At 37.9% G+C, this 19,093-nt stretch overlaps 1 protein-coding gene across 1 annotated transcript in view; it reads left to right on the top strand.

Moving 5' to 3' along the window:
* The window catches only part of retreg1 (reticulophagy regulator 1), a gene marked incomplete at its 3' end in the record, with an annotated part of 29,706 nt that extends 11,240 nt beyond the window's left edge, over nucleotides 1-18,466 (top strand). Inside the window, exons 4-8 of the mRNA XM_008302723.1 lie at nucleotides 14,617-14,734; nucleotides 16,418-16,502; nucleotides 16,653-16,775; nucleotides 17,213-17,283; nucleotides 18,343-18,466. Of these exons, the coding sequence (XP_008300945.1) occupies nucleotides 14,617-14,734; nucleotides 16,418-16,502; nucleotides 16,653-16,775; nucleotides 17,213-17,283; nucleotides 18,343-18,466 (521 nt within the window). The remainder of the gene's footprint in view (nucleotides 1-14,616; nucleotides 14,735-16,417; nucleotides 16,503-16,652; nucleotides 16,776-17,212; nucleotides 17,284-18,342) is intronic.
* Nucleotides 18,467-19,093: the final 627 nt, after the last annotated feature.

Raw genomic sequence — 19,093 nt, 5'->3', positions numbered from 1 at the left:
GTGTACATCCTAATGTTGCTGAGTTATGACCCACTTGGCTGAACCGGTCTGCTTTGTGCCCCAGTGGTGTTCTGAGAGTCACATTGGTGAGCTGGTTTACACTCCTGCCCTCATTTTGAAAGTGATTGTGCGCTTGATGTCGGAGCGTCGGGGTCGTCCGTTACTTGATGCCGCCGGCGGCTCTGAAGGATCGGTGGGATTCAGCGGAGGTGACAGGGATTTGTGGGCGCCAGGCTGGATGCAACACATCTGAGTTATATAACCGACAGTCGGGTGAGTCCGGGTCAGGGACAATTCAGCCGGGTTTTAAGCTCACAAAGAAAAGCAGCAAGAAAGACTGAAGGAAATCTGAAGTAAAAATGTTGTTGGTGTGAATAAAATCTTCAAGGAGGACAAACCCATTCATGGTGGTTTTCTTCCAGCCACAGAATATTCAGTTGGAAGTTTTTGTCATCAGCAAAAACAAAATGGAAAATGGCCCCAACTCCATGTCTGTTTACAAGCTTTTGATCAGCAGATTTATCAGTTGTCATGGATTCTTTTGGTGAATATTTGCATTTAATTGAAAGAGTAGGGTAAACCTGGGTAAAGACCACCAACTAGATACAGTCAGTTTTCATTTCAGCTCTTTCCTTGGATGAATGTGGCCTTTTTAATCTTTAAACAGCACTGAAATCATTTTACTTGTCCGAGCAAATTAGAAGAAGTGGTTTATGTTCATCAGCCTCTCTTTTTCCTATAAGAATATACATGAACTGTTTTGTACTGTTCACTATGAGTCATATTGATCCATTAGTTTCAACAAAATATAATAAATACTTTATCTGTAATATATGAAAGTGTGGAAGTAGAACATTTGTGGGAAAATACTCCCCGAACTACCAGTATGTTGTATTAGCTTGCTGTGGAACTAGCTAAGTAGCTAAGTAGCTGACTCTTTGTTAAACTAATAACATTATACTGTATTACCTTGCATTAGCACCAGCTACCTAGTTGAGTGTATGTTCATATGTTCAACTAATAATGCTATGCTATATTATGTTACTGTTGCACTAGCTAACTAGTTAAGCAGCTGATTGTATATTAAACTAATAATGTTATTCTACATCAGGTTGCTGTGGCACTAGCTAACTAGCCAAGTAGCTCATTGTATGTAAAACAAATAACATTATGCTGTTTTAGCTAAATTAATAACATTATGCTATATTAGCTTGCTGTTGCACTAGCTAGTTAGCTTGAATGCTTTGCTAATGTAAGATATTTAAGTGTCGCTGATATTTAAATTTGTATTTAAGTTAAAAATTTTGTTCTCAACCCATTAGTTCTAAATTTAAATCAGAAAAAAAAATCCCCCCAAATAATTTGTGTGTTATCTAACTTACTGTCAGAGCAACATCAAATTTTGGAATTGAAGTCAATCTCATGCATAAGTAAAAAGGTCAATATTAATGAAACTGACTCAGGTAAAATTACCCCCCAGGTGGGCATCTTCCACCAGTAGAAACAAAGTTGTACTCCGTTATGATGTACTCCCTCTCTAAATTTGTTTGCTTAAGTGTCTTTTGCACATATTGTATTGATATTCAAAACACATGTGTTTTTAAAGAAAATAGACGCTGTTCTTAAAGGGGGATGAACCTGGTTTACCCTGTGTATTAAATATACATGTTGTAACTGAAGACCAAGTAAAGACAGTAAATGTTTCCCCTGAGCACCAAAGTTCAGATTTAAATGGTGGATGTTGTGGTTTGTGTGATGTGTGTTTTAGCCCTTCTGCACTTGAAACACTGTAAAACTCTTTCATTTATCCAGTTGTTGTGATAGTTTGATTCATTACAGGTTCCTTCTGTTCTGATTTGCATATCCAGCACTTCTAGTGTGTGTCATTTCCGCCTGTCTTACTCTGAGACTCCCTCTGTCTTGGTGACATTTGGCCAGCAGGATGGATTGTGTTGTTGCCACCTGCTGTAGTCTGTCAGAGGTGTCTTGTGGGTAATTGTACATGAGTCTCAGGCAAATGCGAGCAGGAGATTAGCTGCTGACCTAAAATGTGAACTGACAGCTGGAGGGTTTGTGTGTGAATCAGTCTGTGTGTAAAAGTGACATATTACAAGCTGTATAGTAGCTGTTTCAATCGTTTGTTTGATCATTATTCTCCATTGACACTGACAGCACTGCTCTGGATCAGCTGCATTGTGCATCACTAAGTTTGACCTTAATTTTCCACAAAATGATGTTCTTATACAGCTTAAACGCATTCTCAGTTACGTTTTGAGAGAAAAGTAATGTTGTTTTGAAACAAATGTATTTTCTCACCTGTGACATTTTAGGAAAGACAAGGGTTTGCGTCATCTTTACCTTCATTCTCTGGGTTTCCAGGATGATCAGTCCCATCTCACCTAATATATAATTGGTTGACTGCAAATGAGCGACAGCAAAGTAATAAAGATAATTAAAAGATATTGTGATTACAAATGTATTTTTGATACATCACAAATAGGAATGGAAATTTAAATTAAAGTTGCAAGCAGCGTTGGACAGGCCCTCGCACTTCCTTTTGAGTTTACGGTATGGGTCCAAGAGGCTTTTTTTGCGTCCTGATGTGTTACATATGCCTACCAAATTTTGCAAACGTCTGTTAAACGTCCTGCGGGGGCTAATGGATAAATTGCTGCAGGGGGCGCTATAGAGCCATTTTACCAAACAGGCACACATTGTCTGTCGTTGAGCCGATAGTGACTTGCATGTCAATTTTGGTGAGTTTGTGAGCATTCTAAAGCTGTCAAAAAAATCCTCTCCATGTTATAGCAACTATGCGTCGCCATGGCAACACTGTCGCTTGAAAATGCAAAAGCTTCACACTGTAGCATCATCAACGTGAGAAGACTTAGCTGACCAATTTTTAGAATGATATCACAAATTTTGGAGCAATGACACATGTAAGTGTTATGCCTCAAACAGCCTGTTACCAATAGGTGGCGCTATGACTGTGAATGGATTTGGGCATATGGATGTGATCAGGACAACAGTCTGATCAAATATGTGAAGTTTGAGGCAGATTGGATTATGTACAGGGTAGTTACACAGTACTTCCTGTTTCATAGCGAAGGATCAAACATCAGAGGGCCACCGTGGCCACGCCCTTTGACCTTTGCAGATGATTTTGATAACATTTTACCTTCAAGGAGTATTCTACATGCTACCCAAATTTCAGTGCTGTGTGAGTTAGCTCAGGTTGGACAAACGAACAATCCAACATGGATAACTTCCTGTTGGGTTTCGGGTATGGCTGTCACTGACCTCCTCCATACACCTACCAAATTACATAGGTCTAGGTCAAATGTGCTTCCGATGGGACTCCGTTGAAATTTTCAAGGTGGCGCTGTGGAGCCATTTTGGCAGTGACATGTCCAACTCCCTTAAAATATCAAAATTTTCACCAGTCCTGATGTGTGTGGCAATTTTGGTGAGTTTTCGTGCATGTTTAGGTCCTCAAAGCCGCATTTCAAAAGTTGGTGCAAAAATTGTCACAAAGGTTACAATAGGGTCCTACGCACTGTAGTGCTCGGACCCTAATAATAAATCTAATGGTTTCAATTGGGTCCTTGCACTGGTGTGCTCGGACCCTGATTATTTATCTTTATCAATAGGTGGCAGTGTTATCAATCATGAATCAAATATCTGTTATAACAATATGTACTGTGGACATTATTCCTCTTACTGATGAAGCTAATTTAACTGTTTGCATTTGAAACCTGTTGCAAAAGTTGATTATGGCAAAACTTGGTTAAGGCAGCTATTTGACACTATCAATGCAGGCTTGGCTATGACTTTGGTATGGTGAGACATACCAAAGTCTTTGTCATGGTGCCCGTTGCTAGCTAAACTCCCACATTGCTCTCTACAGTATTAAAGTAAGATGCTCCACCTGGTGGAAAAACCAGGTAGTACAGCTAATCAACAATACAATTTTTGACATGCATGACCTTCATCTTCTGTCCTTTTGGTTATTTTTTTAATCAGTTAAAAAATAGACAACAATGAATTGATTAACAATCAATTATTAACATCCATTGTCACAAACAAACTCAATACGGCAGAACTATGTTTCCCCTTAAAAAGTAATTGAGAATGCAGTTGTATTGGATGTTGATATTTTGGGGGACAGAGTTGGGGGCAGCCCTCAAATCGCACATATTTATGAAGTCAGAGTTATATGAAGTCAAATTATGGAGACTCATAATGGCCTCCATTCTCAAACTGAAAATGGGACCATCTGTAATGCAGGAAGACAACAATGGTTATGTAGCACCTTTTAACCTTAACTAAGTCCTACAAAGGATTAACAATGCATTTGTCATTCACTCGTTCACACACCAATGGGGGCCAAGCAGTCTTACACCTGCAATCTACAGCCGGTGAGTTCAATATTAAAACTATTTTTAGCTCATATTTGGTCTCCACCACCCTCCAAGGAAAATATCTTTTGCTACGTGATCCACTTTGTTCTTGTGTCTGTCTGTTGTTGGTAGTTTAAAGATGGTTTATCAGAGCTGGAAACACATCAGTCATATAATAAATATTCCAGTAAATGTGCTGTAAAACCAAAAAAAGCTAAAAGAGAGGAAAGCATGTCACAAATCAGAAGGAGCTGCAGATTTGGTGTTATTAACTCCTTGTACTGAGAAAGAAAGTTATTTTAGAAACTTAACTGAATATTATAATTAGAGTGAAACTACCAAGAAATAAAAGTCTAGAAATAGGCATACTGTAATAGGGGTATTTTTATCTTACTGTTAAAGTGTAGTAGATAGGTTATCATCACACATGGACACAATTTTCATAGTTTAGGAATTCATAAATAAACTAAGCAAGTAGTACTTGGACAGTTTGTTGTTTAATCTTTAGTTCATTAAATATTGTACATCAGTAAATGACAAATGTTATGTCTGAATAATAACATAGCGTCAGATTAATGACGCAGCAATGCTATGTATCTCATGTCTAAAAGGGGGTTTTGTGACATGAAAACTGTGATCATTTTCCCAACCTGACAAGTGCAAGAAAACTAACCGCTAACTGAAGAAGCTGTCAGTCGAACACAGTATGTTCTTGTGTCGTCGCTCATGTGTGTTTGTGTCTTTTCATGATGTGTACGAATGTGGACATACGTCATAAGAGTCTGAGTGATGTGTGTTTTTGCGTTGTCGGCTTCGAGGAAAGACTCTCAGTGCTGTTCCCACAACAAACACAAAGTGTCTTAAGAGTTGTGAAACCTGAGTGCAGTGTGCGCATGATTACTGTGTGTGTGTGTTTATGTGTTTGTGTGTGTGTGTGTGTGTGTGACTCAGCTGTTTCTGCCGGAACTGATTCAGACTTGCAGCAGTCAAGCTGATCGGATCACTTGGCAAACAGGGGGCGTGCTTCAGAGCGACGCCTCTGATTGGACGAAAACAACAGCCATGAGTTTAGTCAAAGTCGTGTGATGGAGTCACACATGAAGAGTGAAAGGACTAATGTCCAGATATTCGCATTTGCTTCAATCTGATCGACCAGGTGGTGCTTTTTTAAGACAATAGATATTAAAAATGTATCTTGAAATACGTTATAATATTCAGTTGGTTTCACATTTTCAGAGTTTTCAGGCTTATTATCATAACAAACTTTATCATACATCATGTGAAACTGCCTGTTGAGGTGAGCATCACTAAAGTAGTTATTGGTAACGCTGGACAACAAATAACATCAGAATCAGTGATGACTGATGGATGATTTGGAGGATTTCCACACATGCGACTCAGTCATCACTTTACAACCACTGACAAAGTGACCATATCTTATTTTTGCCCTATCAAGTTAAGCCATACAGCTCGTTATTGTTTATTCACTGACAAATTATTCAAATTGGATTCTTCCTTTTCCCTTGGTGTGGTATATTTCTGCTTTTTTGTGCCTGCGAAAGTTCTGCAAACTTTTAAAGTTCACACCAGAGTGAGTTATTCTCTTCTACAGAAAACTCTGTTGTTTTACCTAAACTCCTTGTTTAAAGTCTGGATTTTTCTTCTGTTATTTATCTACGTCACCGAGTAACACATGTACATAATTAGTCAAGCGACTAGTTTAGCCCTCAAATACAGAATGAGCTAAACAGTGTCTCTGTTACTGATTCTGTTGTAATGTACAGAATGACGAAAATGAAATTCTAAACCCATGAAAATGCATAATATCTGCTCTTTAGTTATATAAAATTTTAATTCTACAGTTTTTACACATAGAGAGATCAGTGGAGTATTTCAGAGTCAAGTTTTTGTTCACAAAATATGTTCCTCTCTCCTTCTCAGATGTTGTTCAGAGTTTCCTTGTTTGTTATTTGGGACCCAAAACTAAGTTCTGTAAAATATATTTGGATGAATCTTGAGAATTTCATACATTTGTTTGAGAGTTTTTATATTTTTACCTTCAAAAAACATCTTACCTGAGAATTGACTGAGAAATGAGACTGAAAAAGTCATTAAATGTTCAATATCTCTACAAATAAAACTCCCACTGCCATGAAATTTGCTGAGGACACAGACAAAATAGTAGATAATAATAGATCAAAAAATATTTTAACTGATCATACAGTAGAGACATTTTTAATTCTTGTGCCTTGAAAATGGGAAAAAAGTGGGTGGTATTAGCATCTATATTTTCCTCACATCAAATTCTTCTGATGTTAGAGCCTCAAAAGTTGATCAGATGTTGACCAAAGACTGTATTTTTAGTTGGAAACATGGATCTATCCATATATATACACCTACAGGAACTTTCTGGGGACACAATGTAACACCCTAAAAATGTGGCCTCAGTTGGATCAATTCAATCAATTTCATGTTCTGAAAAAATGTTCTGTGTCCAAAGTAATGATTGTGGGAGTTATATCTCTGGAGATACTGAACACTTCAATTCCAAGGTAAGACAAACTCTTCTTACCAGGGATTATGTGCTGATATGAGCCTTGAAAGTTTACTTACTTAACTTCAGTGGATTATAAGAAAACAGAAACACATCCAGGGTACCAATGATTGTTTCTATGATGAAGTTCTGACACTCAGAAATGATGGAAAAAGTCCATTAAAAAGTGATAAATGTGGACCCTCTTCTTTGTACTTCAAGGGTCTGTAACTCAGAAAATTTTCATAGTATGAAGGTAAACCCTTACTTTATTAAATATCCTAAAGTTACTGTGGATAAAGAATCAGCTGATTTTGAGGAGGTCGGGTGGGCAGATAGATTTTTAATGTCATGAACCAAACACTTCTGTTTGCATCCTGCTAAGTGTTGGATGAGACGATCGCTACGACTTGATGCTAAAGCTTCTGCTAAGTTGCTTCATTTTCAGCCTCCACTGCCCGTTAGATCAGTTTTTGTTCAGACTGAAGGAATGATGTAGAGGCACACGTCTTTATGCTAAGCTAAGTGAGGCAGCACTTTGGATCTGGTATCCTCGTTTCGATCAACACGCAAACAGCACCGTGTCGGTGTGAATACGAGACACACATGTTCCTCGGTGGTCTGTTCATGTCACCGACACATGAGGAGGTGTGTTTGGTGTTGTTGTTGGGGGGAGACAGAAACAGAACCGTCCCTCTGTACTCCTGATGGCTGGGGCTGGAATGTAGTGTGACCCGGTTATTTTTAGACAAGGCCGCTTGAAATACTCCAACCGAGCCTCCATTCAGGATAAACACAAGCTGCTCTCGGTCAGTGCGTCACGTATAACCTGTTTGGCTCGACTTGGGTTGTTCCTGCTGCCGTTAAAGACAAATTCTACCCGTCTCCTGCTTTCCACCTGCAAATAGCATCACCTTGATTCACTTGTCTTGTGAAGGTACCTGAAGGTTTGGAGATGTCTCCTGAAGATCGTGGGGCAGGACTGAGGTACGACTGAGCGTCCTGGAGAGGAAAAGCTTATTCAGATCTCAAAACCTTTTTACAATTTTGATTTAATACATTGTAAAAAATAAATAAATTAAAAATCTGTAATTTGACAAAAAAATATATATTTTCCTTAAATTTTCCTGAATTTTTAAATATATAAAAGTATTTTTTAAAAAGCACAAATATAAACTGAATTTACATGTCAATACGAAAAGTCTGTAAATATGTTTATAAGGATCATTATCTTAACAATTTCTTAATACCTTTTAATATTAAAAGTGTGTAAATGAGACAAACATAAAATTTCTTTTTTTTTTTATCAAAATGTGAAATTTTATGACACAAAAGGAGAAACAGGTAAATTCAGTCTTCACAGATAAAATGATAAATTAATGTAGTTTCATCAGAGTTTAATATCTAGAAGAATTAATAGGCTGTCAAAATACAGTTTATTATTATATATGCCATTTTTGTATGCATTATGAATACATTTTATGTGTTTTTATAAATTGCTATCCTTTATTAAACATTAAAAGTAAAAAAAAGTAAACATAATCTTATGTGAAATCAAGGCTACAAAATGTATTAAATAATCATTATTTCAGATTTTCCACTAATTTCCAGTCGTTTTTTCAGCTGACAAAACCTTACTGTGTTCCTTTATCAATGTTATTATATTTTACAGTGTATGTTCTGTTATAGCTTTTAGATAATGTGGCTTTGAGAGTGATGTGCCTCACAGCAGTGGTGGTGAATAGAAAGTGTTGTAAATAGTCCTAAAAAGAAAATCAGAAAATAAGAAAATGTGTTTTCCTTCATTCTGGGGATTTGGATGAACTGAGCCTTTAAGCTTGTGAAGCTGCCATGCAGGAGACTTCAGTCTTTTGATTGTGCTTTGATTGGGAAATCTGTGTTTTACTGTTTTTATTATATATAAACTAAACTCATGATGTGGAAAGTTTACTCCGGAAAATCTCTCTCTTTTTTTTTTAAATCTCGAAAGCAGAGCAGACGTACTTGCTGCGTCCGTCCATCACACTGGCGTCTCATGTTACTTGCAGCTTTTGGCTTTTGGTCTTGACTCTTGCAGACTGGCCTGTTGTGAAGGTTTTACTTTACTAGCTGGGATTCTGCTCTCTCGCTCGGTTAATGTCGGCCTGCTGTCTGTGCAGAACATAGACGGGTATTAGCTGTGTTTCTGTGGTAAATAGCCTCACTAACAGGTGGGTAAACATGGTTACGGCCGCCTCCTTCCTAATCACAAGTGAAGAGTCGGGATGTTTTTGCCGCCATTCCTCACATTGTTCGTCTGGCGCTATTTTTAAAGCACCGTCAGCAGGCTTGTTAGAGGCTCAGACTGTGTTGTCTCAGAGATTACTGATTGGGTAAAAAGTGATATCTGCTCGACAGCTGCTCTTTCCCCGCCTCCACTCCTCTGACTTGTTGTCAAGTTCTCTGTTGAAATGTGTTTCTGTCGAGTGTTGACGTAAGTCTGCACACGACGACGCGAAACAAACGTCTTGACTGCCTGATGACACGATGGTCCGAGAGAGTAACGAAACGTGATATATTCTGTTCTCAGTATCCAAAATGTGTTTGTGCAGCACAGACAGCATGTGACAGGAAGGATGAAAAATGTCAGGATTGCAGCCCATGCATGTTATGATGACTGTTACTTCACTTGAAATTGCGCAAATGCTTCTGGATTAAACTTCAAACCATAAACTAGTGAGCTGGGATTCACTGGGGCATCTCTGCAGACAGACGCTGTTAAGAAGTTAGCATCAGCCCATCTTACATACAGTAGAGTTAAAATAATAAAAAAGTACCATCATTGGCTTTAGTTTTTAGTTCAACGCTTTCACAGTAAATCACATTGTTTTATATGATAATTCAACTTAAAAAAACCAAACCTAACTATGCAAATTAACCCTCTGAACCACAAAGGATTCATGATACATGTTGTCTTTATTTTAAAAAATGTCAAAATTATAAAGTTTATCACAACAATCCCTGTGATCAAACTGCTCGTCTGCTATCCCAGTGGGAGACTTATCGAAGCTAAAAATCCTTTTTTTTTCTTTTTTCTTTTAATACATATCTCATCTCTTTGCTCTAATCAGATTCTTTAAAAAACTAAAAATATTGCCCTCCTTACTGTAACTGAGAAACTCCCCGTGGCTCGTTTTTCACTGCAACATAAAGTCCTGCTCATTCATAGAAACAGAACAACCATGAACAAGGAGAGAGACCTCAGAAATGTCTTCTGTCAGTTGGACACAGTTAGAATGACACAAATGAAGGGGGAAAAAAAGAAAATACTGAAGTTGTATTTCTTAGCTTTTGTATTTTACAAAAAATTCAAATGCTGGAATTTAACATGTCCAACATTTTTCTCCACCAGCGTTAACAACACTGGAAAAACATGGAGGCTCCACATACTATAGATATTTACCTATTTACATTTTAAATTAGTTTCCATGCTTGTCTCCTCTCTGCTCTGTGTAAACACTGCCTGCAGTTCAGTCAAAAAATCCTTAAATTTTTATCGTCTATCTGTCACAGGTGAGTCACTAACAGCTTCAAGATTGTGCAGAAAGCAGATTTTTTTGTGTTTTTTTCAGAATTTTGTTAATACAAATGATTTAACGTTGGCAATTTTTTTTAGATGGCACATGAAGAAAAATGCGATTTTGATGAAATAATATGATTTTAAGCATTGATTCGGTTAAGTTTTCCAATAGACGACACGCCGAAATGAAAGTTAGAAATCAAATGCTTGTTTTTGTTTTTAGGGTTTCTTGCTCTGATAAATTGTGCCTTCAAACATGCTAGAAAGTTAGAAGTTGACACAATGCATGACTGCAAAAAGGAGAAAGTATATTTAAATTAGATTTACTAATTTCTGGTTCTGAACATGTCCAAACTTTCCCCCATCAGAATCAGAATCAGAAATGCTTTATTGATCCCTGAGGGGAAGTTGCTTATGTTGAAGTTGCATACGCATAAAATGTGAAATGTGCATTGCTCTAAGAAAACTAAAAATGTACGTGTACAGTGTAGTAAATAGTAATGGAGTTATGTCTGTGTTATTGAAAAGAGAAGTAGTTTTTTGCACACTATCGCACAGTAACCCCTTATTGTAGTAATTGCCCATAAGCTGCATTTACCAAAAGGAAATTACTGATCAGCAAACTCTAGAATATGAATTCAATTAAAGTTTGCATCATCCAAGAGTTTTATCTCTTTCCAGGGAGACGTGTGTCTTTCGTGGAACAGATAAATGTTTCTACATCCTTACTGCTATTATTGCTTCACAGTATCGCTGTCACATGTTCAGCCCATCATGTTCTCTGGAAACCAGCCTCCTACTGGGGCATGTGGCTGGAAGTGGAGCAGCGACTTGACCTTTCGTCAGGAGGGTCATGTGTTTGGGTCAGGTGGGTGTACATGAGATACTGGAGCTGCTCGCGGCCTCTCGTGCTCGTTCTTTCAGCCCGGCTGGTACATGATTACAGGGGAAGGGAGGTTTGGTTGGTGTTGCTGGGGGCAGCAAAGGCAACAGGGTTCAAGAGAAAGAGTTTGGCTGCTTTAATTAGTCACAAATGTGGCTGCTTGATCCAATTCAGAGTAAATTTGGATGGATGCTGATTCTAAATTAAATTTTAAAGGTGTTATGTGTGAGTGCAGTAACAAATTAGCGAGGGGCTGTTTTATAATTCTTGTCAAAAGAAATAAGGAAATAAACAAAAGGGGCTTTTACGTTTGCTTTGCTCACATATCCGAGATCGATTCTTGCAGTTTGTGTCTTACCAGTGAAACATGTTTAGTTTAACCTTCTGCTAGTAAGACTCTGAGAAAAAGGTGAATGTTGTGTGAAACCCATCTGCACTGGAATGCACTTTTTAAAGTGTTTTCTGGCGAATTATCAGAAAACAGAAACACATCCAGGGTACGAATGATTGTTTCTATGACACTTATGCCATTAAACTGCTGCGATTTTATTCTTCAAACTATGATACATCCCATAATATTGATACTCAAAGTTGGTTATAGAACAAGGGAACCAAAACCAGATTTAGTGTTCAGACTGTGACACCTGGATGGATGTAAAACTGATCTGGTTGCAGTTTTTTTTTTACCAGAACTCAAATGTGTTTTTCCTCCTAAAATGTCATGTGTCTATCTGCTGTACTGATGAAGTTCTGAGGCTCAGAAATGATGGAGAAAGTCCATTAAAAAGTGATAAATGTGGACCCTCCTCTATGGACTTCAAGAGCCTGTAACACTGGAAATATTTGTAGTATGAAGGTAAAACTCTGCTATATTAAATAAACTAAAGTTATTGTAGATAAAGAATCAGCTGGTTGTGAGGAGGTCAAAGGATATTTTTTCCACATTGCTTGATTTATATGAAATGGCCATGCTGACACATGGATGCTTCAATATTAATAATGTCATAATGGTACATATAATAGAATATCAGTCAGAAGAACCAAACTAGGACCTTTACATTAATGATTAACATTTTCGTTGCTTAAGTTTTTACTAAGTAAGTAGGGTTTTCGAAGCAGTAGTGGAGTATTTTCATGTTGCTATGTTGGTACTTCTTTCACCACTGTTGGTGTCTTTGGAGACTTTGGCTATTTGCATTACTTTAAGTTTTGTTTTATGGGTCTGCACGCACACTTTAGGGTTAATGAAAACCAACCCATCAATGCTTAGTACAGCAGCAGGTATTATTTCATCACCTGCAATGTTTCAGCTTCACAAAAAGGCCTGATGAAGGAACCAGCATGTAGTGGAACAGAAAGTGTCTCAGAGAGGAAGCATGACTTTGGCTGCCTCTGCTCTTATCTATTTATCGCACATGAGCTACACATGAGCCTGTCATAGCTGTTTTATTTGAAGCTTAAATGGGAGATGATGTTTGGGAACCCCCCTCGCTGGAGGGGAAAGTTTCATACCTCACCAGGTGGCCCAGAATTCCCAGCAGTGCTGCAGCATGGAAAACACTTTCACATCCCTATTCCCATCTCGCACCTGTCCGCTCAGTCATCTGGCCAGTGTGATTGCAGGCTTCTTATTTTAGACGATGACATTTTGCATTGGACCGACTTTTTTACTCGCACTGAATTTTGTCAGTGACCCTCAATGAACCAAGTACAAATAAACAATGCAAGTCAGATGTTGATCCTATTTTTAATGCACTGTTATATTGTGTCAGCGATTACAAGGTGACCATCAGTATGTACGGCGAGTCAAGTCTCCTCATTTCTACAGCAGGTTGAACAAAGTGCTGCATAAAGGTTCAGTTTTCACGGCAGATGTTCTCAGACTCTTGCAGTGCACTATAGTTCTTCCAGATTATAGAGTGAGAGGAGAGACTTTATTTTGAACTTCATTTTGGAGATAATCTACATTCTCCATATTTGACTGTCATCCAGAATTCAGAGAGCAGTACTCACTGCTGGACAGGGAGAGAAAACCAACCCATTGTGTTTGGAGCTGACAGCATATAAAGATGCTTGAACCCTCCAAGACGTCACCCACAAGTTTCCTGCAGAGTATTTTATTTTGTCTTTATCTTGGCAGCACCTGGATCTTTTCTAGCTTCTGGATAATCCAAAAGTCAGCAAAGAGGTGGAGCTCAGATGAGACCACCAGTCACTGAAAGCAGCTTTTAATTACAGAGTTTAAATTAGGGATGTCCCAGTCAAATTTTTTATTTTTTTTCCCCAAATTCAATTCGAGTGACCTAATATTTAATATCTAATACTGAGTCCCATTCCGATGTTGGCTTAATTTTTCATTCCCAGGTGTTGACAGGACATTTTGGTGCAGACCAGCCGGCCACAATCTATCACCAATGCCCTGAATTTGTATGCCAACTGTACTCGCTGATAAAAGTATTAACACTGTGTAAGAAGTTGGCGGGAATCCACGAAGATAAACACATAATAAATATCTTCAAAAACTGGTGCTGCAAAATAGTATACTACGATGACTCCTAAAACAAGCAGGTTAACAACTGAAATCATACTTTACTGTCTTTAGACTGTAGGTTTTTTTGATTGCAAAATAATTTTATGTGTAATTTATGGTACAATTCCAACAGGATCAAAATATTATTTGTCTCTTGCCGTTAACTACATAAATTTTCTGAGGTCTCGTGGAGCTCACAGGACAAAATTACTGAATTTTCTCCAGCAAAAAAAGTGAAGTCACGTTGGTTGTGATTCAGACAAGAATCGAATCAAAGTGTGGGAAAGTGTAACTGAATTTTACAAACTCAATACATGCTTTTGGTGTTAAGTTAGTTGATAATTGGTTTTAAAATATACTGGTTATCTGAGCTTGGCAGATAAAGCTGAATGTCATCAGCATAGAGGTGATAGTAGCACACAGGGCTGAACAGTTTATCAGAGTTCAATTAAAATCAGGATCGGAAATGACGTACCTTGTCTGAATCAGGGTTTAAACGGTTGCATCAGTGGTTTTACAGATTAACATTGTCCTTCTTTCACCTCCTATTACACAAATTTAATCGCAATATCAGTCGTTAAAGTTGCATTTTCATAGGTCAACCATCCATCTAACTGCTTCCATTTTCAAGATGTTTGTTGGCAGCATACGCTCTCAGGATGACTGTTCTTAAATCTGACTAACTTTGCTTCTGTTTTGGTGTCTCTGTAGTTGGGAGATCATTGATTCAGGAGCAGATGGCCGCTCTGGGGCTGGACTTCAGCTCAGCGACTCCCTCAAACTCTTCCTTCAGGAGACGTCGGCTTTCAAACAGCAAAATCCCGGCAAGGTGAAGCAGCGACTCCAGACAAATCCGAGTTAGGCGCATGTTTGTTTTTTAAGGTTTTCTGGAAGTATTTGTGCCTGGTTTCACCTCTTGATGGGACTTAACATGGTGGAGCAGGTTCATGAAGTACTGCCATGTCTTTCTAACCCTCTGAACTCACAAATCACACTGAGGGGTTTGAAAGGCAAAATTTTGAACATTTGTCAGAGGCAGAACATTGTTTAAAAGACGTTAAAGTTAAAAATTAAAGAATTGTCAGATTTTCAACTTTTTTATGATCTTTCAACTATGGAAGCACAGTTGTGTTGGGAGAATTAACCATTTTATCAAAATCACTTCATTCTACATGTCTAACTTTAAAAAAAAATCACCACAAAAAAGCTAATACCTGAACCAGATACTGTAAATAACAATACATTCTGCGTTCCTCATCGTAATCATGAAGCCATTAGAGATTCAGCTACGATCAGCAGTCTAGTGACAGAAATTCAGGGATTCATTTTGTCTGACCTGAGATGAACTTCAGGCTATGTTTAGACAAACAGGGGAGAAAAGTATGGAAACAAAAATAGACATTTATACTATGTACAGCCCTCTGTTTTTGGATGGTTGTGTTATTTACATAGGATTTTATTGCAAAAAAGTGAGTCCACAGTGAGGAAAAATGTGACAGGAGCAAAATATGCACAGAAGCTACCTGGAGTTCAGCAGTTTAGTAGCTTATAAGCAGGAAAATACAGTCAAAATAAGCGTTTTACTGGAAGTAACAGTAGTCCTAAAGTAGTTTATTTGCTATATTGTCTATAATGTTATTTTTATTTCTGTTGATTTAAATATGCTACATAAGTAACGGACACTTAAAGTACATGTTTGTGTCATTTGACAATCGAGATCAGTTATAAGATAATGTAGTAACTGTCAGTCTGCCATTCAACTGCATCCAGGAGGCACTTAGCTTGAACAGTAACAGATATGTCAAAGCAAGAAAACAAATGTGTGTGTTTTCCAAAAAACCCCAAAAAGTCGCACTTATTCTATACTACGGCTGCACAATTTATTGTTTTGGCATCGACTCTGCGATGTGAAATGAAAACTAACTCAAGCACATCATGCAACAAGTTTTTCTTTTGCTGCTTGATACAAAAATCTGAAACCGAAAACAATAACTCACATAGTTCTTATTTACCACGACTAATGTACATGACAAATCTCATAAAACATAATTTGTTGTCTTCTTGGGTTCTCGGATACACCAAGTTTTTAAAACTTTACTTGAAAGACAGAGAGTTTGTTGCACGTTTTGCATGTGCGCAGCAACATGAGCGAGAAACAGGAGAGAAACAGTGAAAAGGAACATTTGGTAGCAAAAAGTATGGAAATATTTCTGCGACAGAAAGGATGATGTTGACCACAAACAGAGACTGTCTGTGAGAAAAAGTCCAAATGCCTTTTTTCAGCTTTTTAATAGTTATTTTGAATTTCTCTGTAGTTCTCAACAAAACCACCCCAATCACTGCAGATGATTCATTTTTTCCAAATAGAGTTTTTAAATCATCAAGTGGTAAAACTTGCTGTATTTTTAATGTTGCAGAAAAAGTTAATATCACAATGTTTTCTTTTTCCCAAGTCATGCAGCCCTACTTTATTCTGTAACTGATGGTAGAAAATCCTTCTTTTCTGGTCTAGTTCTGCCTGCTGGTTTGCAGTTTGTGCACTTTCTTTGCCGTCATAGGACGCTACATTCCAGGGATTGTTATCTCATATGTCCTCGGTGAGTCTAAAAAAGTTCTGCACATTAAAATGACATTTTAATAACTGGAAGAACATTATAGTCATGGAGTCATGACTTGTAGTGTGTCTGCTGTGTTAATGGATTTACTGGAAACCAGTGCTCATTCTCTGTGTTGCTGTCTGTGTGAAGTGCTGGGCGTCTTCCTGTGGCCTCTGATTTCATCTCATGAGGTCAGTTTGTGGCTGGAGCCAGTTCTGCAGAAGCTGGACTTTGGCATTGGCGAGTTTTTCCAGAAAATCAAAGACAACCACAGTAAATATTATTCAGTATACAACATATATATGCACAATACTGTACTAGACCAATATGTCAGTGTGTTATGTTCAATGTTTTAACTTCTTCTGCATTGTTGGTGCAAAAAGGCTGAATAAGCCTCCATGTCTGGTCTCAATAAGGTCGGTTGTTTGCAAGTTGTAACATGCTGCATTGTTTTGAACACAAAACCCACTGAAGCACATGTTGGGTGTAACCATGCAGTATTTACAGTAGAAAACATTTTAAAGATGTCCTTTTATGAACCATGTCGATGGATCTGCTAAGTCCTGTCTATTTTTTTTATTTATATCCATTTTTTTAGGAAAACTTCAGTGAGTTTATGGATAAACATACAGCTTCTTTTTTTACGCTTTAATCCAACACAGAGAAAAAAGGAAATAAACTGAGTCTCCTCCATGTTTTCTTCCTTCCAGAGAAGAGACTCCTGCAGGCTCAGACTGAGAAAGAAGGCATCGAGTCGGACCTTTCATCCATGTTTCCCAAGGTAGGCTAATCGTCTTCATCTCACTCTAATCAAGCCTCTGGTGACTGACAGGCTCCAGTGGTAGCTAATGAAATTCACATGCACATAAGTTTGAGTCATCATTTTCTAAAGTGGATGTAATGCAGATGGATGAGTCAGAGTTCGATCACAGCTAAGTGAACTAATTCTGGGAAAGTATAAAGCTCTGACAAAATCCTGCAACAATAAAAACCATACACATTTACAAACTAAGTGGTCAGCATTTATGGATCGGAAAGATGCATCTGCCTTGTGTTTGAGAATGACTTGTGACATGACTTGGACTTGCTCTTTTCACCAGTTAAGTATTACAAGACTCCACACTAACGTTTCTACTTAATTTACTGATATTCCCTGAACGTTTCACATGCAGGCTGCAGTAAATACTAGTCAGGCGGCTGCAGCACAGTTAGTTTGAGAGTTTTCTATGAGTTGAGCTCATGTTAAATGTGAAACCACAATCGAGTATTTATTTGTAAGACCCCCAAAGTCATGTTTGTGATTATTAATGGTTTCATTTTTCAGCCCTCGCGCTGCATTAACTGTTGTGATTGAATGTAGTACAGTTTCTTCTTCACCAGTTCAGTTGGTGTCTTCCTACAACCTGTGATTTCATCATCAGGGGTATCTGAGTCGGACTTCTTTCTTCTCATTTTGTTTTTTTAAATAATCAGCCATGAAGCACTTCCTTGATGACAAACACTTAAATGGACTATCACATCAGGCCAGAATTAGTCTGACTTAGTCAGACCAGTCTGAAACAGAGCTGTGTAGAACGGTCTGATTACACCACATTATTGTTCTGCTACAGGGGATAAAGGAAAGATAATAAGTTTACTGTCACAGAGGAGGAAAAAGAAACCAAAAAATATTCCCATTTAAGAAGCTGCAATAAGAGAAATTAGACTGTTTTTTTTGCAAAAGTACCGAAACCGATTAATTGATTACCGAAGCAGGTGTCGATTTATTTAAAATTTGCCAGCTAAATTAATATTTGAATAATCATTGCAGCTCTCATCTCTATGTGTTTCCTTCCTGCAGCTCGACTCTGCAGTGTGTAAAGAAATGTCAGTATCGGACACAGAGGTGTCGGACATGACGTGGACAGACAATGGCACTTTCAACCTGTCAGAAGGAAACACACCACAGACGGAGAACTCAGAGGGTATGTTCACAAACACCATGTCTGACTGAACAGCTGCAAATAAACCCAGCATCCCTTTAAAATCAACCAAATCTGCAAAAGGTTCTCCCCCAACCTCCTCACAATCAGCTGATTCTTTATCTACAGTAACTTTGTTTAATGAAGCAGAGTTTTATCTTCATACTGTGAGTATTTTCAGACTTGCAGGCCCTTGAAGTCCATAGAGGAGGATCCACATTTCACACATTTTAATGGACTTTTTTCATCATTTCTGAGCCTCAGAACTTCATCAGTACAGCAGATAGACGCATGACATTTTAGGATAAAAAACACATTTGATTTCTAATAAAAACTGCAACCAGATCAGTTTTACATGCATCCAGGTTTCACAGTCTAAAGACTTAATCTGGTTTGCTCTTTTTCTCTATAAAAAGGTTTGAGCGTCAATATTAAGGGATGTATCCTTGTTAGTTAGTAGTAGTATCATAGCAGCAGTTTAATTTCTGTCACACAGACTCATAGAAGCAATCATTGGTACCCTGGATGTGTTTCTGTTTTCTGATAATTCACCAGAGAAAACTTTAAAAAGTGCATTCTGGGTAAACTTTCAAGGCTCATATCAGCATGTGTGATGGTGGTTGGTCAGAA

Source organism: Stegastes partitus, unplaced genomic scaffold (assembly GCF_000690725.1).
Source record: "Stegastes partitus isolate 25-593 unplaced genomic scaffold, Stegastes_partitus-1.0.2 Scaffold1862, whole genome shotgun sequence".
NCBI classification, from domain to species: domain Eukaryota; kingdom Metazoa; phylum Chordata; class Actinopteri; family Pomacentridae; genus Stegastes; species Stegastes partitus.
The sequence above is the reverse complement of the archived record's forward strand: the minus strand, read 5'-3'. Positions and strand labels throughout refer to the sequence as shown.